A 26,469-nucleotide genomic window follows, 5' to 3' on the forward strand; every position below is an offset into this window, starting at 1 on the left:
GGACAAGCACAAACCATGTGCTGGAAATCAGCGTGTATGGTGACACCGCAGAGCCTCCAAAGAGGGTAATCTACCGATTCAGTGCAACCTTCATAGGGTTAGGTAGGCTTGGTGTGTAATAGCCAGAGCAGGTAAAGTAGGAGACGTGACGTGTATGGCTGCCTTTAGGTGAAAGGTTTGGGGAGTATTCGAATATGAGCTTCTGGGGAAATCTGTCCTGTTATAAAACCAACATGACCACAATCTGATCATCGCTTATGGGGAAAATAAGAGGACTTATCACTAGAGTATGGTGTTTGCTTATTGCCCGTAGGCCTCCATACACACTCTACTAAGCTCAGTCCGCTGTGTAACTGCCCATCCTAGTGGCTCTCAACAGATGACGGTTGGGTTGGCCTGGTTTGGCACTTTGGAGTTTCAGCGGCCGATTCTCTTGTTCTCCCTGGAGATAAGCTGCCACCAGAGAATACCCAGATCCATACTCTCCAACGTCTCTCAAACTACAACTCCCATCTTGCTCTCGTTGTTGTAGTTGAGCGTACGCTGGTGTTTTTGCAGCCGCTGGAGAGCCAGGTTCGGTAGCGATGCATTAGGTGCTGGCTGATATTAATGGATCTGCAGGGTAGAATACGTTCACAAATGGCAGACGCTGCAGATTTTCCTTTTAGGGTTTGCAGGTGGAGAGTCCACAGTATATCGGAGTAGCAGAAAAGTGGAGATCTACCTGAATCTCATCCACATACTGCAGGAAAAGTCCACTGTGCAAATTGTGAGGAAATGTAGTGGACCCGTGGAAGTACCAGGAGGTACGAAACGGCCGTCGTCCTGAGGGAGCTGGCACCCGGCTCTCTTGCCGCTGTTTTACTCCACTTCATGGTTTGAATAAAGAACAGCTTGGATTTTCCTTGTGAGTGCCGTAATCTCATTTCTTCTTTTGGAATTTACCTGAATCTCATCCATTGTGCAAATTGTGAAGAAATAAAATCCATTTGCACTTTGTGATGCAAACAAAATCTGCATAAATTAGTGTTTTTATTTGTGAATTTTCAGTGGTAAAATCCCAGTCAGTCAGTGGGGTTAATCTTGTGACTGGTGAGCAGATTTCAGCATGGCAGCCTCCGTATAGGACGGCCTGGCCATCCCCCATGTAACTGCACACACCGCGTGTTATATAATGCCCCTGTCACTGAGATGTTACTCCGGCACACGTAGAAATTCCTCAGCTGAACTTCACATAGAAATGTCGAGCGGATGATCCACCTACGCCTCTCTGAACACTCATACCAGTCTAACCAGTGCTGCAAGGTGCCAAACTGGGAACCATTTTGAAGAAGGCATTCTTTTAGTGAAACCTCGCTCCCCTCCCATCTCACAGGTTGTTTTTGTCTTGCTTTAATCTGAACCGGACTGTCCTGCACGTTAATCATCGGCCCCGTCTCCCCTCCCCCGCTCCTCTGAGCCGCACAGTGGTGTCAGGATGGTGCAGTCGTATTTGGTTCTGATCAGAATCTGTGCAGCGGCGTCCCCTTGGCATATGTATACTTGTCACGTGACAACCCTGAGTGGCTAATGGCCGGTGGTGGGCACAGGTGTTTGCACAGATTTATAAACCCCCTCACACCCCTATAGACACCCGACAACAAAAACGTATCCGCAGGTCGTACCTTTTGTAAATGACATGCTAAATATCAAGTGGCTGAAGGTCGTTGATGGGCATTTAATTAAGCACATCAACAAAGCCAATCCTATTGTACCTGATCTGTTATGACACATGGGCATTAATGGGGGATATGTACCAGATTGGCGGGCTGCACTGTCCATACATTACATGGTCAGCATATAAGGGGTACTTCTCACATAGCGAGATCGCTGCTGAGTCACGGTTTTTGTGACGCAGCAGTGACCTCATTAGTGATCTCGCTGTGTGTGACACTGAGCAGCGATCTGGCCCCTGCTGTGAAATCGCTGCTTGTTATACACAGTGCTGGTTCATTTTCTGGACGTTGCTCTCCCGCTGTGAAGCACACATCGCTGTGTTTGACAACAAGAGAGCAACGATCTGAATGTGCAGTGAGCAGGGAGCCGACGTCTGGCAGCCTGCGGTCAGCTGTAACCAAGGTAAATATCGGGTAACCAAGCGAAGTGCTTTGCTTGGTTACCCGATATTTACCTTGGTTACTAGCGTCTGCGGCTCTCAGGCTGCCAGTGCCGGCTCCCTGCACAAGTAGCCGGAGTACACATCGGGTAAATAAGCGAAGCGGTTTGCTTATTAACCCGATGTGTACTCTGGCTAGGAGTGCAGGGAGCCAGCGCTAAGCGGTGTGCGCTGGTAACCAAGGTAAATATCGCGTAACCAAGCGCTTGGTTACCTGATATTTACCTTAGTTACCAAGCGCAGCATCGCTTCCACGCGTCGCTGGTGGCTGGTGAGATCTGCCTGATTGACAGCTCACCAGCGACCATGTAGCAACACACCAGCGATCTTGACCAGGTCAGATCGCCGGTGGGATCGCTGGAGTGTCGCTAAAGTGTGACGTTATCCTAATACTACGAGGGCAACTATAAGCCAAGACCTGGTGTCCCCGGCTCCCGAGGAGATCCAGGAAGGGGTTGTCTTTATGATGCTATCAGATTGTGCAGATCTCCATTGTATCGTGATGCCAAGCAATTGATTTGTTTTCTGATTCTCTTGCAGGAGTTTTATGAACATACAAAAGCGCTCTGGCAAGATGAAGGGGTGAAGGCCTGCTATGAGAGATCGAATGAATATCAGCTAATCGACTGTGCACAGTAGTAAGTGTCTCCTCTCCCCTGCACCTCACATTGATTATTTTGGGGGGGGGGGGCTTTTTCTCGGTACCTTGGCTCAGATCTGTTTTAAGGGTCTTTTCAAATGTTGCAGTTTTGTGGCGAAACAGACTTTGATTCAAGTGCTTGTCACCCAATGAATAGGACATCGGTAAACATGCTTCAAGTCTGCGTGTAGCCAGATGTTGTTCATCATGCCTAAATTGCAGGAGCAACTCACTCCCCTCTCCCCATACGTGTGCCTCTGAAAAATATCAATGTCCAGATATCTTTTCCCAATCCCATAAATACACGTGCACGCATGGTTCAGTCAGATGTGCATGTTCTTAAAGGGTTTTTACAAAAAAATTGTATCCATACGACAAGCGCTGATGGTACTCGCCGCTCTCGGGTCCAGCTCTCTGCTGCGGTGGTGACATCATGAATACAGCACAAATAGCTGCTGCAGCCAATCACCCAGATCAGTTGCCGTCTGCCAGCAGAACCTGTGATTGCCTGCAGTGCTGATGTGAGCTGTGCAGTCGTGACATCACTGTTGCAGCCAATAAATAATGGACTGGAGAGTTGGCCACCACTGGAACAATTGCATTCTAGTGCTCAGCTCACATCCATGATCCTTCTCCCTCCCCACCCATGGTGGCGGAATAGTCATTTTACGGATTCGTCTTTACACAACTGCGCATACACAGTTGAGTAAATTGCTGAAAAAAAGCTACAACGGATTGCGTTGTTTTCCAGGATCCGTCGCATCAGTTGTGCCATTATATGCAACGCATTCGTTAAATCAGTCACACAAAACAATGCAACGGATGCCGCACAACGCAAGTGTGAAACTAGCCTTAGATGGTCGGCCAGTCCCTCCTTTATTGCATACGGGGACCTTTTTCTGCATTGGGTGGATGATTTCTTTCTTGCTGCGACTTCCTACCTTATAATTGCTGCCATCGCACCTTACAGTGATCGTTTTTTAGAGCAAGAGGCTAAAAAGGAAATCTTCCATAAACTATAAAGCTTCAGGGCAAAGCTTTAAGCACAGTGTTCTGTATTTTGTGGCATAATTGCACAGAAGGGATGAATGTATACTGTGGGTCGCCATCTTCACTCCCATTTTACAATGACTGCAAAACGTTTGTGCTCCCTGATTTCCTTGGATGGCACACAAGTGACTCTTTCAGACTGTGGCAGCGGAGATGAAGTCGGGGGCTGTGGTAGGAGGTAACTCCAGTGCTAAGGACACAATAGTGCATATTGTTTCAGGATCCTGGTCTCCTCGCAATCACAGTCCTCCTGCCTCCGCAAATAGCTGCCACATTCCGCCAGTCCCACTTGTCACAGCAGCTTGCTCGAGATCGCCCTGTAATCCTGCGCACACGTGATTACCCGCTAGCCCAGAACCCAGGTTGTAAGCGCTAGAACGTGGCACCCCCATGTACCCGCTCCGAGCCTACTGCACTGTGCTCCGGCTCCCGGGGCCACGTAATGCGGGCGCTTATGTTCTTGGCATCTTGGGGAATGTATTATATGAAGCAGTTTGTCGCCAGATTATGCACAATGGGGCTTCTCGGGATCTAGGTGTTTGCAGCCCATGGTACACATAGGCACCAAACAGATATTAAAGTTGGCCTCTTAATAATGGGGCCAATCTGGTGGTAGTAACAGAGCTAACCTGACTTAGAGGAAGGTTTAAAGGGTTAGTCCCATCTCCCAAGACCCTATCACAATATGTAATAGGTATAATAGAAAGTACCCTCAATTAGGAATGTAGTGTAGTTCCCCTGATTTAGCTGTCTCTTACCTCATGTGCAGGGCATTGCAGCTTAGGTATCAATGGTTACATCCACTCATAGTGACAGTTAGTTGCTCGTGGTTGTAACCATTGATACCTAAGCTGCAATGCCCTGCACATGAGGTAAGAGACATAGCTAATCAGGGGAACTACATTCCTAATTGAGGGTACTTTCTATTATTATACCTATTACATATTGTGATAGGGTCTTGGGAGATGGGAATAACCTTTTAAACCTTCCTCTAAGTCAGGTTAGCCCTGTTACTACCACCAGACTGGCCCCATTATTAACAGGGCTAACCTGACTTAGAGGAAGGTAAAGGGTTATTCCCATCTCCCAAGACTTTATCACAATACGTAATAGGTATAATAATAGAATGTACCCTCAATTAGGAATGTAGTATAGTTCCCCTGATTAGCTATGTCTCTTACCTCATGTGCAGGGCATTGCAGCTTAGGTATCAATGGTTACAACCACGAGCAACTAACTGTCACTATGAGTAGATGTAACCATGGCTACCTAAGCTACAGTGCCCTGCACATGAGGTAAAGGACATTGCTAATCAGGAGACCTATACTACATTTGTAATTTGGAGGGATTTGCTAATATGGTGATTATTATTACACCTACTACATATTGGGATAACATATTGGAGATGGGAATGCCCCTTTTAGGCAATAATCATTATAGTCTTGGGACCCAATGTATAGACACTTGGTCTGGGCATAAAGTGCTGTATTCCCACTTGGTACTTGGATGACTTAAGGCCCAGTCACACTAAACAACTTACCAGCGATCCCAACAACGATACAACCTGATAGGGATCGCTGGTAAGTTGCTAGGAGGTTGCTGGTGAGATGTCACACTAAGCGACGCTCCAGCGATCCCACCAGCAACCTGACCTGGCAGGGATTGCTGGAGCGTTGCTACACGGGTTGCTGGTGAGCTGTCACACAGGCAGATCTCACCAGTGACCAGCCCCCAGCCAGCAGCGACGCGTGGAAGCGATGCTGCGCTTGGTAACTAAGGTAAATATCGGGTAACCAACCCGATATTTACCTTGGTTACCAGCGCACACCGCTTAGCGCTGGCTCCCTGCTCTCCTAGCCACTGTACACATCGGGTTAATTACCCGATGTGTACTCTGCTACGTGTGCAGGCAGCAGGAGCCGGCTTCTGTGGATACTGGTAACCACGGTAAACATCGGGTAACCAAGAAGCCCTTACCTTGGTTACCCGATATTTACCTTCGTTACCAGCGTCCACCGCTCTCAGCTGTCAGTGCTGGCTCCCTGTTCCCTGCACTCCTAGCCACAGTACACATGGGGTTAATTACCCGATGTGTAGTCTGGCTACGTGTGCAGGGAGCAGGGAGCCGGCACTGATAGCTGAGAGCGGAGGACGCTGGTAACGAAGGTAAATATCGGGTAACCAAGGAAAGGGCTTCTTGGTTACCCGATGGTTACCAGCGTCCGCAGAAGCTGGCTCCCTGCTCCCTGCACATTCAGTTGTTGCTGTCTCGCTGTCACACACAGCGATCTGTGCTTCACAGCAGGACAGCAACAACTAAAAAATGGTCCAGGACATTCAGCAACAACCAACGACCTCACAGCAGGGGCCAGGTTGTTGCTGGATGTCAGACGGCAACATCGCTAGCAACGTCACAAACGTTGTTCCTTAGCAGCGATGTTGCTAGTGATGTTGCTGTGTGTGACGTGGCCTTTAGCGAGGGAGGGGGTAACACTGATAGTGAGGTCCTGCCGGCCCTAATGTCATACACAATGGGTTCTAATCTTTTAAGTGCTTTTCAATCCCAGTATATCCCAAAATTCCTCCAAATCTTGGATAAGATTTGTTTTGCCCATCTCGGGCAGTTTTCATGGGACAGGGCTCTGTCATCTATACAGTAGTGCCGGCTTTTTGAATCCTCGTGTGTTTTGCAGAATCTGTATAGGGTATATAGTGTTTGGAGGTTTCCAGGGAATAGAATGAGCCGTATATAGGGGCAGAAATGAAGAGGTTGTGTATTTGGGACTGGTACTGGCTCAGTCCCTAGTGATGAAGCTGGGGGACTGTGAACTAGTCCCTGATCTGCAGTGCCCTTGGGTATGGTGTCATGGCAGTGTGTCCTGCAGGGTACAGAGCGGGCGCTGCCGTCCTTACATGTGTATGCAGTGCTGGGCTGCAGTTGGTATTTGGGTGGATCTGTCACTGGCCGGCCCCGGTGATGTCATGACAGCTGATCGCTGCTGGGTAGCGCTATTGGCCGCTGTCGCCTGCACCTCTCTGCTTCCTCCGTAGCAGGGCCCCAGCTGGGGAGGCTTCCTACCCTGCAGGCTGCGAGCTCTCTGCTGGGCCAGATGGCAGTGTGCACGTGCAGGCGGTACGGGGACGACTCGCTGTGCCCGCTCTTACACTATAAAACATTCACAGAAAACTGACACGAGCATTGCATACGGAGAGCAGAAAATGGCGCCTGCTCAGCGTATCCTGGTCAGACATTGCGGCTTCCTATGTACGAGCTAAAACAAAGAATAAAAGCAGTAACCGTATTGCATGGTCTGTGGGGTTTATATCAGATTGTGGGAGTTTCCCTATGTATCCATCTTCTAGATGACACCGTACACAATGAATGAGGCCCCATTTCCATCACGTACTGGAAACTGCGCACAATGTGAGTGTGAATTGCGCCTCCGTATTGAGTGCGTGTCCCGCTCAGTATACAGTTGTGTGAATGAGGCCCAGTTTGTGAAGCGGGTGCTGCCCACCTGCAGTGCCAGGGTCTGTTCTGGCTGCCCGGTCCACTTTATTGAGCTGGTGTGCAGGATTGTGGATTTATCAGCTATGGCGTGTGGATTTTGCCTCTGCTCCGTGTTCACCTTTTATCGCATCGGTAATGGATCCGTATATTACACATTCATGTTTTGCTGCAGATTTCCTCCTGAAAAGATATGGATCGCCTGTGGACCTGTCCATAAAGGGTTATCCCAGTATACTCCTCTCTGATCGGGTTAGTGGGGCCAGAGTCACCCTTTTTCCTTGTGTGAGCATACGTAGGCTGCTATGGAGTAGGGCAATGATGATTGCTCCTTTTTGGTGCTTCCAAACACCCATTGATCAGGGTTTAGGGCATGCTGGGGGTTGTAGTGTTACAGCATCTGGTGCGTCACATGTCGTTAACTAATATTAGAGCATCTGATATAAGGGTTTATTACAATGGACTGTTCCTAGCAGTGTTGTGGGGCTGCGTTGTCCATACCGGTTATGATAACCCAGCGCTGCGGTCGGTACGCTGCCCGGGATGGTGGTGGCACCGCTGCCCGCTCTCGGTACGTGTTCATAGTGCGGTTTGGTGGATGAAAGAAATGAGCAGATATTGGTGATGGCTTGTATTTATACAGAATGAGTGCTTTTATCTTTATCGCCTGTAATATTTTAGGATTTGGGGGTTAGATGTGCTCTTGATTATGGCAATAGAGCGCTGCCCTTCTGGTTAGCTCTGAGGCACACGTAGACCGGGTAATGGGGACACGGCGGCGTTTATGGGGCATGAGAAGCACTTGACCAGTGTAGTGGGTTTGTAGATTGTGAGACTGGCAAATGTGAGCTTCCCATCCGCGGAGACGGGCCCCTCCTTCCAAGCGGCTTGTGTAAACTAGGAGCAGCAGAGCTATTTATAGCCTGGCTGCAATGGCGGAGGGTGGGGGGAGTAGTGGAGGCTGGCTCATGGAGGAGGGCACACCAAAGGGAGGATCCGCTGCCGAGGAAGGGAAATGGCATCACAATCACTTTCATCCCATCAATGCTCGGCTCCAGTCACTGCCAAACCTTCCTCACAGATGTGGTAGTCCGCTGTCACCGAGCCGGGAATAGAATGCTGTCTAGTGCTCTCTGTTATCAGCAGTTTTCAGACACCGTTTAAGCTACTAAGCTAGCTCACTGACCCCGTCCATTTTTTTCCCCCTTGTGTGTATTACATGTGTACTACAATAACTTCTATTCTTGCCACTATGGAGGCCACTATAGGCTGTAGCCCCCAGTCCTCTGTAACTGCACACAATCTGTGAGGTGATGGCAGGGGAGAGCCGAGTGTTCAGTATTACACGGCTCCGAGCAGCAACTGTTTACTGGATATGTCTGCAAGAACGTGGGGCCCCTCTGAGGAATGCACCGGAGCGCGCAGGGAGCTCTCGCTGCACTCTGATCCGCTGTGAAAGCTCGCACTATGCGTGTACGGACTGTAGTGTCACTTTATCTGGTGCGGACCCTCACAGCTTTTACATGTAGCGTGATCTAGAGTCCACAGAAAGCAGATATTGTAATTAATCCCAGTGCCTACCACTATATATACCGAATACGGAGCCAAACATTGTACTGTGCCCACTTAACCAATACAGTATAAGAACCAATATACTGTCCTGTACTCGGGGCAAGAATGGGCCAACTGTGTCACAGTAACCGCAACCTGGTGATACGCTGTATGCCACTCTAGCGCCCACCCACGGAATCATCTGCACAATATTAGGAGCGATGCCATAGAAATCTACAGGATCCGTTGTGGCCAGATGTCTGGAAATGAAGTCTGATCAGTTTAGTATGGCGATGACTTATGCCAGCACGAAGTTCAGAATTACGAGGGAGATTTATCAGCTGGCATTTAAAGAGTTGCAATATGAAATGCAAAAAAACACATTGTGGCCTTTTGCTTTATTTTACATAATGTGTGCCAGAAAGCCGGCTTACACGTGTGTGTGTGTGTGTGTGTGTGTATGTATGTATGTATATATCTATATATATATGTATATGTGTATATATGTATATATATATATATGTATATATATGTATGTATATATATATATGTATGTATATATGTATGTATATATATATATGTGTATATATATGTATGTATGTATATATATATGTATGTATATATATGTATGTATATATATATGTATGTATATATATATATGTATGTATATATATGTATGTATGTATATATATGTATGTATGTATGTATATATATATGTGTATATATGTATATATGTGTAATTTATTTTGTGTGTTTGTTATGATCTGTTTGCAACATGTCTAATTGCCTCTTTGAATGGTGAGTATAGCCGTTCTAGCTTTTCCGTTGACAGGAGCACTGGTGGACACACAGAACAGGGCCCCTGCGCTTAAAGGGAGCCTGCCAGGTGCAATATGCCCCCAGAACCACGACAGTTCTAGGTGCATATTACTAATCCTAGCATCTAGTAACCTAGATAAAGAGATCTTTAGAAAAAGGATCTCTAAGGATCTTTTATCATATGCTAACGAGCGCAGGGACTAGTCGAAGGACATTATATCCCCTGACTAGTCCGCCCTCTTAGCACGCTCCTGTGGGCGTCCTAACTTGCTATTCAATGCATAATCACCAGCGGGGCCGCGTGTACCTGTGACCGCTAATCTGAATGCTGGGCACTTCCGGTTATGCACAGTAGACCTCTCTGAAGCCGGGACGTATACACCCAGCTTCATAGTGTGCATGACCGGAAGTGCCCAGCATTCAGATCAGCGGATACAGGTACGCGGGGCACCACTGGTGGTGATGCATTGAATCGCATGTTAGCACGCCCCTGTGGACGTACTAACCTGTTAAGAGGGTGGACTAGTCGGGGGAAATAACGCCCAGGTGACTAGTCCCCTTGCTCATTAGCATATGATAAAAGATCTTTAGAAATACTTTTTCTAAAGATTTCTATATCTAAGGCTAGTTTATACAGGGACGGTTAGGCAGGGATTGGCAATATACACCCAGAACTGCTCGTGGCTCTGGGTGTATAGGGGACCTGACGAGTTCACTTTAAACAGTATATTTGGCACTTTGGAGTCCAACTACTCGTCAAAATGTACAATTGTACCTGCTTTGTAGGGTGTAGCTGCCCCTTACCTCCTGGTTCCATCAGTGATATGGCCGTGCATGGACAGAAGGATCTTTTAGATCACTAGGGGTCCGTCCGCTGGGACTTACTGATTTCCAGAGCGGGAAACCTTTATATCGGCAGTGTATATAATGGTGGCTCCATTCATTCTCTTTGGGGGTGCTGGAGGAGGTGTACAGCGCTCCGGAGCCCATAGGGTATCACTGGAGCGGCGGTCGTACATGCACACGGCCTGTTCTGGTGATCCGTCCAAGCCTCAGTAGTCGAATCCCCATCAATCTAAAAAATTATCGACTTTAAAGTGATGCCTGACGGATGGCGTTGCGTGTTTTTTCTTTCTTTTTTTTTTTGTGAGAACTTCACCTCATGGGTGCCATTCATAAAGGATGACTATTGAAAAAAAAATCTGTGTTGCCCATAGCAACCAATCGGACCACATTCTTCACTGAAATCTGTTCTGGGAGAGGTCCAACCTACAAAATGGCTGCCTCCACTGTGAGGTGTTGCCGTGGCTACTGTGCAGCAGGCACCCCACAAGGCTGGCTATCCATGAGCAGCGGGCTTCAGCTTGCGTGCATAGAGATGCCGGGAATAAGGGGGGGTTGTTATCTGCACCATTGTGTATAAAGTTTACAAGCTCCAAAACTGCTGAGCGCACAGAATCCTCGGAGCGAGCGCCGACCCCACTAATGACTGCTCTGGAAGCTGCTGCAAGCATTTGCACAGTATAAAGGGTGAATTGTGGCTTTTGGTGGAGGGGGAGCCGCTCAATGGTGTGTCTTTGTTCTGCCGCCTGGCCCCGCTCCAGAGATCTCTCACAAGGTTTCGTGCTGACGAGCTATTTATAGTAATATGGCCCCATTGTCATGACAACAGAGCTGGAGGCCAGGGCGCGGGCAGCTATTTCTGGACCATTTGTAATGTAACACTGGGAAAGTTAGATTATCCTCTCAAACTACCCGTCCGACTCCAGCTCCCAGACCCGAGGCCTCCTCACGGCTCCATTCTCCCGCTGATTGTCGTTAGGACTTTGTGGGGACCGGGGACGCTCCATGGCCGGGATCCTTGGTCTAGGTGTGCCATGGCCATCGCTCCCAGCTTCGCTGCCTCCGTCTCCGGATAGCTTTGCCCCTCTGCCTCAGTGTGGGAGGAATGTGCGCTACATCTGACTGCAAAACGTCTGGTTAGGATCGGCCCATAACTCAGATTTTACTGTAATGTGCAAAAAAAGGCAAATATAGGGTTAAAAATAAGGCTTAATTTATGGCGTGGCCGCCGTACTGATAGGATCGGCAGTAAAATTTATGGCAGATTTAACCTACCTTTTAAAGGGATTCACGGGCGGCACGGTGGCTCAGTGGTGAGCACTGCAGTCCTACAGCGCTGGAGTCCTGGGTTCAAATCCCACCAAGGACACCATCTGCAAGGAGTTTGTATGTTCTCCCCGTGTTTGTGTGGGTTTCCTCCGGGTTCCCCGGTTTCCTCCCACACTCCAAAGACATACAGATAGGGACTCTAGATTGTGAGCCCCAATGGGGACAGTGTTCCTGATGTATGTAAAGCGCTGTGGAATTAATAGCGCTATATAAATGAAAAAAAATATTATTATTATTATTATTATTATTATTATTATTCCTTCACCCCCCCCAAAGCTATGTATATGCACATTTTGCTCAACAAGGCCAGCAATCTTTACAAGGCCAGTCTGCACCTCCATTACTGAGAAGTCAGAGTTTTAAGTGGTATGCAAATGAGGCTGAAGAGCTATGGTAGATCTGAAGCCTCGGCCTCTGACTAAGCCTCTATGCCGAGTGAATTTGGGCAAGAGACAGTGAATCGTTTGTATAATACTTATGCAAATTCTAACAGGGGGAGGGGATAATTATGAATATATTATCTGCTCCAGTGCAACTGTCACTAAAGACGCTGCTCATTTTATAAACTTTACTTTCTTGGATTTCAAAACCTAAACATCTGAGCTGACCACTAATGATATGTAAAGAATCAGCCTGATAGTGCCAGTATAGCACTGGGATTAGCTTCTATGCGAAAATCCAGGTGATTGCTTCCCTTTAAATATCCTCTCCGTTTTTGAGCACAGGGGGATTTTTAATCCTAAATTGCAAAGTTGATGGATTTTACAAGTGCTTTGCAATATTAGCCTAAAGGTTAAATGTTATTTCCTCACCTTCTAAAATGGCTATGTGCGCACGTTGCATACAGTCACTGCAGAAATTTCTGCAGCGATCTGAAGAGCACACGTGCGCTTCAAATCGCTGCAGAAAATGTCCGTAGAGAAAAAAAAAAAAGCCGATTCCATGCGCTCTGACTGCAGCTCCTCCCATAGACAGAGCGGGGGCTGCAGGCAGGGCGCAGGAAAGAAGTGACATGTCGCTTCTTAGAACGCGCGCTTCGGGCAGAAGCGCTGCGCTCTAAGACGCCACGTGCGCACGTCTCCTGCATAATCTCCATAGTAGACTGTGCAGGGGACGCAGGACGCATGCAGTTACGCTGCGCTACAAAGCACAGCGTAACTGCATGTAATTACGCAACGTGCGCACGTAGCCTTAGTCTCATGGGGTCCATTGGACCACAAGCAAGTTTGTTTTCATCATAGTTCTGCAAGTATGGAAGTGGGGTAACCGTCCGTTTCTGCAGCTTCCTAGCTCCGGCACCCCTCCCCCCTCGGTGCATCGTGACACTGCATCTACTACACAATCCACTGCGACATGCTGCGACTAATGGTGTTAAGTATTTTGGCGCGACTAACTAAAGGTTAAAAGGAATCAATCAGTTTCGGGCTATAGCCCAACTTTGGCCATGACATGCATTTCACAACCAAATGTGGCAGAAGGGCAGTTCTGTGGCGCTGTATGAGGAAAGAGATGGTCATGCCGTACCTTCCAGATTACTTGTCCACATTCCCTTTCATTATGGTTTGATGTGTTATTACCATAATGCCATCATTGGTGTGTGTTTTAGTCCCAAGCCTAATTTACTCTGTTGGATTGCACACCTAAAAAACCCCAAAACATTTAGCAACAGATTTTGTTTCTTCTGAGAAATGCTTCTCCAGCTATTGTTGATATGGTGCCCCCTGCTGTTCTGTAAATTCAGAACATCCACTGAAACTGAGCAAAAAGATTTGAAGGCACATGGTCCAGCAACCACATCAGTAGTCTATGGCTACTGGAGCCCTACGAACCTATTACCTGCCGGCATCACTTCTGATTAGTAGTCCTGGCGTGACATCGTTTTGATATCACCGTAGCCCTGTATATCTTTTTGCTGAACTGTAATATCTAGTATCCAGTGCCTATGCTCACATACACTTAGTGCATGGGCACCGTAGTGTCTGCAGTTGTACATGTGGACATACTGAGAAGAAATCAAGAGAACAGCAGGGGGCAGTGTGTGTGTGTGTGTGTGTGTGTGTGTGTGTGTGTGTGTGTGTGTGTGTGTGTGTGTGTGTGTGTGTGTATATATAATATATACACACACTAACACTATGTATGTATGTATGTATGTGTGTGTGTGTGTGTGTATATGTATATATAATATATATATACACATACAAACATACATATGCGTGTGTGCGTGAGAATATATATTATATATATATTATATATAATTTATTCTCACGCACACACGCGTTTGTATTGTGTGTGTGTATATATGTGTATGTATATGTATATATGTATATATGTATATATATATATATATATATATATATATATATATATATATATATGTATATATATGTGTGTATATATATATATATATATATATATATATATATATATATATATATATATATATATATATATATATATATATATATATATATATATATATATATAATTATATATATATATATATATATATATATATATATAATTATATATATACATACATGCATACACGCATGTGTGCGTGAGAATATATATATATTAATATAATTTTCATAAATATTTGATCTTTTCATGTGATAACACTGAAGATATAGTTCAATTCAATGTAAAGTTATTTGATGTCTAAACTGCTGGCAACAAAAGTGAGGACACCATAAGTGAAATTTTGTCCAATTAGTAGTTTTCCCTTTCTACTGTTGTGACTTATTAGTAGTACAAGGTCTCAGGTGTGAATGGGGGAGCAGAGTGATCAATTTGATGTTATTGCTGACGCAGTCTCACAATGGTCACTAGAAGTTCAGCATGGCACCTCATGGCAAAAAATTCTGAGGATCTGAAAAAAGGAATTTTCTGTACATAAAGATCGGCCCAGGCTATAAGAATGCCAGCACCCTGAAACGGAGCTGCAGCACGGTGGCGAAGAATATATATACCACATCTTACCACATACCATCTCTGGATCATCCATATGGTCATTGGAAAACTTCAAACGGGCCTGGACATGTGCTGGCGTGAGCAGGGGGACCTTGAGTGCCCTGCAGGATTTTAATCCATGACTGCATGGTATTTTGCTAACTGTAATCGTTGAGACTGTGGTCACAGCTCTATTCAGGTCATTGACCAGATCCTCCTATGTAGTTCTGGGCTGGTTCCTGACTTTTCTCAGAATCCTCCTTGCCCTATGAGGCAATATCTTGCATGCAACCTCAGGCCGAGTAATATTGACAGTCTTTTTTGTTTCTTCCATTGTCTAATAATTGTGGCAACAGTTGTTGCCTTCTCACCAAGCTGCTTGCCTATTATCCTATAACTCATCCCAGCTTGTGCAGATCTACAATTTTTGTCCCTACTGTCTTCAAACAGTTTTTGGTCTTGGCCATGGTTGGAGTGTGATTGCGTGTGGACAGGTGTCTTTTTATACAGGTAACCAGTTCAGTTAATACAGGTAATTACTGCAGAGTAGGAGGGTTTCTTAAAGAAAAAAATAACAGGTCTGTGAGAGACAAAATTCTTGCTGGTTGGTTGGTGAGCAAATTCTTATTTCATTCAATAAAATGCAAATTAAGTATTTAAAAATCGTACAATACGATTTTTCTGGTGTGGTTTTGGATTCTGTCTGTCACAGTTGAAGCGTACCTACGATAAAAAATTACATACCTCTTTCTTTTTCGGTGGGAAAACTTGCAAAATCTGCAGTGTATCAGAAACTTATTTTTTTCCTCATTGTATGTATACAAGTATGTATTATTTATGTATGTATATTTGTGTGTATGTATAGCTCAGGCAAAAATTTAAGAGATCACTGCAAAATTTTCAGTTTTTCTTATTTTTCTCTTTAATGGTTATATTTTTGAGTAAAATGTAATTTTTTTTTTTTTTTAATTCTATAAACTACTGACATGTTTCCGAATTTCCAAGCAATACATTTTTGTATATATTTTCTGAAAATGAGAAATGGTCAAAATAATAACAAAAAATGCATTGCTTTCAAACCTCAAATAATGCAAAGAAAACCAGTCCTAATCATTTGGAAACAACAATACTAATGTTTTAACTCTGGAAGAGTTGACAAATCAATATTTTGTGGAATATCCATGATTTTTAATAAAAGCTTTCATGAGTCTTGGCATGCTTTCTACCAATCTTTCACACTGCTTTTAGGTGACTTTATGCCACTCCTGGTGCAAAAATGTAAGCAGTTTTTATTTAATGGCTTGTGACTATCCATCTTCCTCTTGATTACATTCCAGAGCATTTCAATGGGGTTCAGGTCTGGAGATTGGGCTGGCCATGACAGGGTTTTGATGTGGTGGTCCTTTAGCCACACATTGATGGACCTACAAAAGGAATGGCATATGGCAACGGGGTAAAGTGCACAGCAAGAACAGGCTCCTAGAGGCGCAGGCTCCTAGAGGCGGGGCTCAAGTCATGTAAAGCTAGAAAAAAAGCTTTTCATCAATGAGATGCAAAGGAGAGCCACGCTGAAGCTTGGCAAAGACCATAAAGATTGGACCATAGAGGACTGGAGTAAGGTAATCTTCTCTGATGAGTCTAATTTTCAGCTTTGCCCAACACCTGGTTGTATAATGGTTAGATGGAGACCTGGAGAGGCGTAAAAGCCACAGTGTCTTACACCCACTGTGAAATTTGGTGGAAGATCGGTGATGATCTGGGGATGGCTCAGGAAGGTTGGAACTGGGCAGATTAAACTTTGCGAAGGACATATAAATCAGGCCGCATGCAAGGTTATCCTGGAAAAACAGTTGCTTCCTTCTGCCCAGCCAATGTTCCCCTAACTCTGAGGACTGTTTTTTTTCCAGCAGGACAATGCGCCATGCCACACAGCTAGGTCAATCAATGTGTGGATGAAGGACCGCCACATCAAAACCTGTCACAGCCAGCCCGATCTCCAGACCTGAACCCCATTGAAAACCTCTGGAATGTAATAAAGAGGAAGATGGATAATCACAAGCCATCAAACAAAGAAGAACTGCTTAAATTTTTGCACCAGGAGGTGGCATACAGTCACCCAAAAGCAGTGTGAAAGACTGGAGGAAAGCATGCCAAGACGCATGAAAGCTGTGATTTAAAAATCATGGTTATTCCACAAAATATTGATTTCTCAATTTCAGAAAATAAAAAATTTATTGCTTGGAAATTTGGCGACATGTCAGTAATTTATAGAATAAAAGAACAATTTACATTTTACTCCAAAATATACTCAGTGATATTTTATCATGAATGTAGGGCATATAAGTGGTGACTCCCTCATCTCAAACTGTTTATTGAAACAAAAGCCAACAATCCCCATTTCCCCCCCCCCCCCCCAAAAAAAAAATGTCAGTCTCAAGAAATTGTCATGCGGCCTTGAGAATAATTTGCAGCTGACGACGTCTCCTGCTGTTTACTAGTGGAGTTATTGTCTGTGGAGGTATGGCATCTCACTCTTGAAGGGCAGCCCTCAGGTTATTGAGATTCTGGGGTTCAGAGTTAACAGCCTCTACACAACAACTCATCAGATCCCATGTGTTTTCTATGGGATTCAGGTCTGGAGGAAGTGTAGGACACAGGTTAGACCTGTGGTGTTCATGCAGAGCTACAATGATTGGACTAATGATGTTATGCAAGTAGTAAGGGCTGTCACTGTACCATTCACAAAGTGTAGGGCAGTTCTGTACAGACTAGATACACCTGCACACACTATAATAATACTACCACCAAAGACTCGTCTGGTGACAACAGAGGCTGATGCATAGTTCTCTCCTTGACGTCTCAAACATGGTTGACAACCGTAATTTGAACTCAGCGAGAATCAGCTTTAATCAGTGAACAGTATCGAGCCCACTGGTCCCTCATTCAGCAAGATGACGCTTGTGCCTGGTGGTGTGGTCAGGTGCTCTTGCAAGTTTCTCGCACACAAACCACGCTGATATAAATTGTTCTGAATGGTATGATGTAACACTTTGGTGCCTCTCACCTCTCTTAAATGTGCCTGGGATTGTGTGACATTCATAATCTGGTTCCTTTATGCATTGTTCACAATGGAGTGGTCATTCGTGTGGGATGTCCACTTCTATGCATTTCTTCTTCCAGTCTCTCTGTATCTCTGTTGCAACTTTCTGATGACACTCTGACACATTAAGCTCAGTGGTCACTTCCGTCTGAGAACATCCTGCCTGAAATTTCGCAATGGTACGGCACTGTTGATTGGGCGGCGTCTTTGTCTCATGGTGTCTAAATGTGTATCACATTATGAGGACTATTTAAATTCCAATTCTAATTAAACCCCGGCATTTATTGAGCGATTCATGGCTCAAACGCTTGTCTTGAATTTTGCCATTAAGGTCCTTATTAGTGAACAGCAAGTTGTGCAAAAAGTGCTGAAACATTGAACAGTTGGACAAGTGCATTCAATAGTTTAGAGAAGGTCACATTAAGTTCACCTGAAAAGGTTAGAGGGCATTTTAGTGCTAGGACACACGGCAAATAAAACTGCCCAAGTGGAATGCAAAAAAAAAAAAAAATTGCATCCCACTTGGACCCAGGTTACTCTATGGGGCTGTTTCCATCTGCAATTATTTTCTCAGCCTTAATCGGACTGAAAAAACAGTTGCAGCATGCTGCGGGTGGAATCTGAGCTGTATTCACTCGCACCCATACAAGTCTATGGGTGCGAGTGAAACCTCACTGCACTCTGACACCGGAGTGCAGTACGATAATCTCATCAACTGGAATGGAGGAGTTGAGGAGTTTAATTCCTCCCTCTCCTCCACAGATGTGATCTGATCGCAGGATCAGATCACAGTTGCATGACACTCGGCTTATGCTCGAAGCACAGCGGGAGCCGAGGATCATTAGCATAATGCCCCAGTCTGAGGATCATCCTGAAATTTCACCCAAAAGCCAAATATCCCTAAACGTTTTGTGAGTAGTATATACATTATCCATTGTAACATGTAGGAGAGCACTGCTGATAACCTAATGCAGCTGAATCCTTCTAATTCAGGTGTGGCTAATTAATTTTCCTGAGGGGCCACATGGCACCATTACTGGTGTGGAGGGCCGAACCAATAGGCTGAAATTCATTCTGCTTGATATTAATATTACAATTAAAATAAATTAATATCATTTAATATTGAGTATATTGATAGTCCTTTTATATACAGCATGAGCCCTCACACAGCCCACTATATACAGTAGGATCCTTCCCGATAACCGCTCTATATACTGCATGAACCCTTCATACAGCCCCTACATATAGTATGAGACCCCACATGGCGTCTATATACAGTATGAGGCCCAACGTAGCCCTTCTATATAGTGTGAGCTGAGTTTCCTAAATACAGTATGAGCCCCCACATAGCCTCCAGTATACAGTATGAGCCTCCACATAGCCTCCAGTATACAGTATGAGCCTCCACATAGCCTCCAGTATACAGTATGAGCCCCCACATAGCCTCCAGTATACCGTATGAGCCCCCACATAGCCTCCAGTATACCGTATGAGCCCCCACATAGCCTCCAGTATACCGTATGAGCCCTCACATAGCCTCCAGTATACCGTATGAGCCCTCACATAGCCTCCAGTATACCGTATGAGGCCCCACATAGCCTCCAGTATACCGTATGAGCCCCCACATAGCCTCCAGTATACCGTATGAGCCCCCACATAGCCTCCACTATACCGTATGAGCCCCCACATAGCCTCCACTATACCGTATGAGCCCCCACATAGCCTCCAGTATACCGTATGAGCCCCCAGTATACAGTATGAGCCCCCACATAGCCTCCAGTATACAGTATGAGCCCCCACATAGCCTCCAGTATACAGTATGAGCCCCCACATAGCGTCACATATACATGTAAACATCCGAGACACATGAAGAAAAAAAAACTGCACCACAAACCCTCCTTGCTCCAGTTCCCCTGACGCTCTTCTTCGGCCTCCTATGCACGGACACTCCACACAGCACATGCAATGTCATCGCGTTTGCTGTGCCTCACGCTGATTAGTGGAAGATGGAGCCAGCGATCCTCCCTCCACCAATATAGTCACCACTGTCTGCATCCTTTGGATGCAAATGGCGGTGGCTAGCAGAGGAGGATGGCACTGCACGGTATGGCCCGCAGTCTTCTGGTGTCAGCCCTTTTTCTTTCTCTGTTCTGCGGGCCAGACTGGAACAGACAGGGCCAGATGTGCGCAGTGTTTTGTACAGCCTGGCTCCAACTTTATATCTGATGGTCCAGAAGTTCTGATAATACAGGACTGTTATATTGTGTGGAGACAAAAGCACACAATCTGCTCTGATCAGAGACTATATGGTGGAGCACTTAATGGGGCCCGATACCAATATTAGGAAATGTATTGTACTTTACCAGTTTGGTAAATTTTATTTATTTAACCTCTACATGCATTCTCTCTCTTTGCCTCAGTTTTCTAGACAAAATTGACATCGTGCAACAGAATGACTATACACCGACTGATCAGGTGAGTGCAGGAGATGAGGGCTCCTGAAGCATGGTTTCTTGATGATTGATTGCGATTTGGGTATTGTAGAAGCTTTTTATGGCACTAAGTCACCAGATCCCAGAGTGCATAACATCGCCTTCGCCTGCCTTTCACAAGATTTCATTCTTCCTAGTTCCTGTCCTTTTGCCTTTTTGTTTATGCTCTCATTTATGTAGTCACTGTACATACCTTACTGATCCAGAGTTACATCCAGTATTCTACTCCAGAGCTGCACTCCCTTTTGAGTTGTACTGACCCGGAGTTACATACTGTCTTTGGGTATATGCACATTGTTTGTTTGTTTTTTTTGGGGGGGGGGGGTTATTGCACAGCTTTGCTGAAAATACAGTGTTTCACAGTACCAGCAAAGTGAATGAGATTTCTGAAATCTCATGCAGATGTTACTTATTTTTTTCCTTGTAGATTTGCAGCAGATTCCAATCTGCAGCATGGCAATTCTTGCACAGTTTTTGCAGCATGCAAATATACCGCCAAAAATGCATGTCAAATCTTGACAAAAAAAGTGCATCTTACACCAGCAGTTTTCCTTTCTGACATGTAAGGACTTGCAGCAGAACTTCTTGCTATAAATCCTGAACGTGGGGACATTATCCCGTAGGCAATGTACCCACTGATATATCCGCAGGTACGGCCGCAGGTTTCCCGCAGCTGATCCCCTGGAATCCACAGCCATCCATAGCTGCGGGATTCCAGCAAAATAGCTGTGGTAAACCTGCGGACATTTGTGCGACTTACCTCTATCTCCATAGTGGAGAGCCTGGATTTCTGCAGGTAATTCCGCAGGAATAATTGACATGCAGTTACGTGCGGCTGTGGGACATTCGCAGCATATTCTGCAGCCGCACATACCGCAGCATGGACACAGCACTCCCAATGTCCCATAGGATAACATGCGGAGTGTCTGTACATGTTGAAACCTGCGGATTTATCTAGAAATTACAGATAACTGCTGCAGGTTTTCCGTGGCAAATTCTGCAGTTATAGTCCCGTGGGCACCTGGCCTTAGAGTCACTAGTTGGGGACCTATTGGTTGGTACTCCTACTGATTATTGCCCATACTGCGGATAAATACCACTTCCATAAGATTAGAATATATTCCACCTCACACCCCCACCTAGTCTATGCTCGTCCCATTGAGTTTCCCTGTAAGGTGGGACTTGTGTTTATTTTCTCCTTCAGAGACCTGTTGAATTGTACTGAAGGCACTAGAACGGCCCGTTACCTCCCTACAAATATTGTGGCCTAAAAGTCCTTTGTGGAAAACGAGCTGTGAGATCTTCTGTAGCACAACCGGCAGATCTTGGTTTGTGGCTGCCGGCCAGTGTTGGCTGTAGTTACTATAACTGGTAATCCCTGTTCTGTTCTTGTTCTAGGATTTACTACGGTGCAGAGTCCTGACATCGGGAATATTTGAAACCAAGTTTCAAGTTGACAAAGTGAACTTTCAGTAAGTGCAGGGAGCATTGTGAGTATACGTATGTATACGTGGCCATTGAGTGAACTATATGAAACCCAGGATTTAGCATGTGTAGGTCCATACTCGCAGATAGTCAGCATTATGGCCATTTGTCGTATTGTAGCTATTCCAGAATATAGGGGAAGCATGTGCCTTCTTTACAGCATTGGAGCAATGACCGATAATGAAGACCAGTAGCTATTGGTATGCAAGGGTTCTTCCCATCTTGTGATGGCCTTTTGTTAGGACATGCCATAAACTAGGAACAAGAGGGGTTGCAGATGAAGTGTCCGCTGCACTGGTATAACACTGCGACCTCTACACTATTTCACCTCTATACAGGAAGCCAAAGTGATTGGTGAGGAGAATTTAGAAGAGGTAGCATTGCCAAATAAGCATTAAGACCTTGGCGGTCGGACCCCCAATAATCACAAACTGATATGTACTTTATAAGGCTGCACTATAGACCAGTGCTTTCTCTAACTAATGTCTTTGTCTTATTTAGCATGTTTGATGTTGGCGGCCAACGTGATGAACGCAGAAAATGGATCCAGTGCTTTAATGGTGAGACTGGAGCTCCTGCCTTAATGATCGGTATGAAATGAATAATGTCATGCACCTGTGTAAAGGAGATCTATGGGTTGGAGATTGCCTGGCTGTGACTGGGGCCCACACAAAATTCAAAATTGGACTTAAAGGGGTACTCCGGTGAGAATAAAAAAAGTTTGTACTATCCCTGCCCTCATACACTGACGCTGAGCTGGCTACTGCAGTGCTAACATCTTTAGATAACTTGTAAATCAATAAAATAGTAGCTGCGTCTCATCCCTTATGTATGGGACGTTGCGTCACAGATCAGTGTAAAGCTATGCGCTGCAGCATAGAACGGGGGCATTGCCGCCGGTTCCATGCTCTTCCCACCTGCCAGCCCACTGATAATTGCTTCTATCCAGTCTTAAAACGGGGCTGGCAGGTAGGAAGAGCATGGGGCCGGCAGCCACGCCACCCTGATCAGACTGGATAGGAGCAAGTATCAGGGGGCTGGCAGGTGGGAAGAGCATGGAGCCGGGAGCCACGCCACCCTGATCAGACTGGATAGGAGCAAGTATAGGCACTGGCAGGTGGGAAGAGCATGGAGCCGGGAGCCACGCCACCCTGATCAGACTGGATAGGAGCAAGTATCGGGACTGGCAGGTGGGAAGAGCATGGAGCCGGCAGCCACGCCACCCTGATCAGACTGGATAGGAGCAAGTATAAGGGGACTGGCAGGTGGGAAGAGCATTTAGCCGGGAGCCACGCCACCCTGATCAGACTGGATAGGAGCAAGTATCGGGACTGGCAGGTGGGAAGAGCATGGAGCCGGGAGCCACGCCACCCTGATCAGACTGGATAGGAGCAAGTATCGGGACTGGCAGGTGGGAAGAGCATGGAGCCGGCAGCCATGCCACCCTGATCAGACTGGATAGGAGCAAGTATCAGGGGGCTGGCAGGTAGGAAGAGCATGTAGCCGGGAGCCACGCCACCCTTATCAGACTGGATAGGAGCAAGTATCGGGACTGGCAGGTGGGAAGAGCATGAACCCGGCGGCCATGCCCCCTGTTCTCTGCTGCAGTACGGAGCTGTACACTAATCTGTGATGTAACATACCAAACCTTGGGGGTGAGGAACAGTAACTATTTTATTGAGCTACAAGCGATCTAAAGATACAATAACTAATGATGGGCGAACCTGCAGATACCTGGGAACACCACAAAATCTGCATTTTTTTGGCAAAAAAAAAAAAGCATATTAGCTGTTTTGATGCAGATTCAGCATGGTTTTCTACCAGGAGCTGCAGACATTGTAGCACCAAATTTGCATCTCCTGGCTGAAAAGCCACCGAAATGGCGTTTGTGCATTTTGCTGCCAAGAGATGGATATGTTGCTGAAATTTACACACCATATTCCTGCACCAAATCTGCATCTCCTGACAAAAAAAACAAAACGCAGCATCGTGTTTTGATGCGTTTTTTTTTTTTTGGTTTGGCAGAATACGCAGATTTGGCGCAGGAATATGGTGTGTAAATTTCGGCAACAAATCTACATCTCTTGGCAAAAAAAACCCACTGGAGATGCAAGTCTGTGAGGTGAGGTCAGTTTATCTGCGGTCACAGGTGGGGTAGCATGCGAACCTCCAGCTGTGACCGCAAATAAATGGAGTGACGTCATCGCTCAGGTCAGTCAGGCTCTGCCTAAAACCACAGCGTTCGGTCATGTTGTTTGGCCGCGCGCTGTGCCTTGAGTATGTAGCAGAGCCGGAATAGTCATGGGACCTCGTGTGGATTACGTCGAAACTGGGTGTTTGGGATTAAAGGGGTGAAAGAGGGTGGTTCTTTGTATTTTATTTCAATTGAAAGGATTTTTGTCGGTGTTTTGTAGTCATTTCTTTTGACTTGCAGATTAGTAATGAGTGGGGTATCTCGTTGACGCGTCTCATTTTTACACTTTTACATTCCAGGTCCACCTATCACTATTAATAAGAAATAACTGCAGTGCCCAGCTCCGCTTCAGTGTATGAGGCAGGGACAGTACAGAAAAATGTTTTATCTCCCTGGAGTACCCTTTTAAACCCTTATTTAGCACTCTCTTTTCGTTTCCGCATGCTCCCAGCCCAGTACCACAATCTGAGATGAAGACATTTTGCCTTTTAGGCTTCCCTGCAATCAGACTGGCTGCCCGGACTCCTCTGCTTAAGGCAGAATTTGACAAAATTCTGAGAAGGCCCAAGGAGATGTGGAAGTACTTTAACCCTCTGATGAAGGCTCGTTGATATATTGGCATACATTTGTTCTTGTGCTAACAAAGATGTTTTGGTTTTTTTTTATTATTTTTGTTTCAGATGTGACTGCGATTATATTCGTGGTTGCCAGCAGCAGCTATAATATGGTGATCCGGGAGGACAATCAGACCAACAGACTCCAGGAAGCACTAAACCTCTTCAAGAGCATCTGGAACAATAGGTAAGAGTACCGTCTTGCTAAACGACGTACCAGCGATTCTGACCACGATACAACCTGGTCAGGATCGCTGGTACGTCGCTACAGGGTCGCTGGTGAACTGTCAAACAGTCAGATCTTACCAACGGCGCAGCAACGATATGGCGGTCGGTGGGACCCTGTCACATAGCACGATTCAAATCTTGATTAGCAACATAGGCGTGCATCTACATTGCTATTTCCGCGCCCCCTCTGCTCCGATTGATGGTCGTAACTGCGTTGCGACTGTGCGGCCTTGCCTTTAGAGAAGGCAACATAATAGCGCTTCCATCCTTCTCCATCATTGTCCATCCTACAGTCCCGATGCAGAATGGACTGTATTACGATCTGCTGCTACACTCGGTCCGGGACAAGTGAATTCAGCCCTCTGAAATGTACTGCAATCTATAAGCCAGAACAGAGGATGGAAGCGGCCAATCCGGACGCAGTAGCGATCACCAATCGGGACAGAGGACGTGGAAAACAACGAAGATGCATGCCTACGCGAGTCGCGAACGAGGTCGTTGGGTAAGGTGTCAAACACACCGTTGCGTGCTGCCCTGCGGGAGCCCGACGACCAAAAAAATGAACCAGAATAGTGTGTAACGATCAGCGATTTCACAGCAAGGGCCAGGTCACTGCTTAGTGTCACACACAGCGAGATCGCTAATGAGGTCACTGGTACATCACAAAACCTGTGACTCAGCAGCGATCTCGCTATGTGAGAAGTACCCCTAAGGTCTGGTTACATGCCCACCTTCTTCTAGATGTCCTCTTTCACTGGATATTTGCTCATATTTATCTCAGAGGGGATTCTCACTAAATCCCCCCCATCACACACAGCGATGTAGTTAGCGAGATCGCTGAAACGTCACATATTTTGTGACGCAACAGCGACCTCGCTATGTGTGACACAGAGCAGCGACCGTTCCCCCGCTACAATGTTGCCGATCGTACCTGAACATCCTGGTTCACTTTTTGATTGTTGGTGTCCCGCTGGGCAGCATGCATTGCTGTGTTTTTGCTTTGTCTTTTCAACGCCCGTCAAAATAGCTGCTGTGTGACAGGGTCCCAACGACCGCCGAGGATCGCTGTATCGTTGCTGCGTCGTTACTTAGATCTGACTGTTTGACAGGTCACTAGCGACGTACCAGTGATCCCGACCAGGGCGTATCGTTGTCGGGATTGCTGGTACTTTGCTACGTGTAACGGGACCCTAACACAACCCTTTCCATGTGCTTAATCCAGACAAATGGAAGGATGCCCTCACAATTCGCCAGTGTATATGGCTGTGGATCCTCTCACATACATCCAATTACATAAACAACCGTTAATCCGAATCTCTGGCATTTAATACCCAATGAGTGGTCAGGCACCCTTTTTTTTTTTTTTTTGGTGTTAAAGGTGTGGCCTCAACAAATCAACTACTTTATCCATGAAAGGGGGTTGTCTACTCCTCGAACAAGCCTTTCTCAATCACCATGTTTTGCCCGTATTGAAATAATACTTAGACTCTCCTCTGGTGCTGACACTTTTCC

The 26,469-nt window shown here is 45.9% G+C and overlaps 1 protein-coding gene across 1 annotated transcript in view; it reads left to right on the forward strand.

The window, feature by feature from the left end:
- The window catches only part of GNAS (GNAS complex locus), a 73,935-nt gene that overhangs the window by 42,517 nt on the left and 4,949 nt on the right, over window positions 1-26,469 (forward strand). The window contains exons 5-9 of the mRNA XM_075350366.1: window positions 2,696-2,793; window positions 20,365-20,419; window positions 21,835-21,908; window positions 22,423-22,481; window positions 24,796-24,916. Of these exons, the coding sequence (XP_075206481.1) occupies window positions 2,696-2,793; window positions 20,365-20,419; window positions 21,835-21,908; window positions 22,423-22,481; window positions 24,796-24,916 (407 nt within the window). The remainder of the gene's footprint in view (window positions 1-2,695; window positions 2,794-20,364; window positions 20,420-21,834; window positions 21,909-22,422; window positions 22,482-24,795; window positions 24,917-26,469) is intronic.

Source organism: Anomaloglossus baeobatrachus, chromosome 5 (genome assembly GCF_048569485.1).
Source record: "Anomaloglossus baeobatrachus isolate aAnoBae1 chromosome 5, aAnoBae1.hap1, whole genome shotgun sequence".
Classification (NCBI taxonomy): Eukaryota; Metazoa; Chordata; class Amphibia; order Anura; family Aromobatidae; genus Anomaloglossus; species Anomaloglossus baeobatrachus.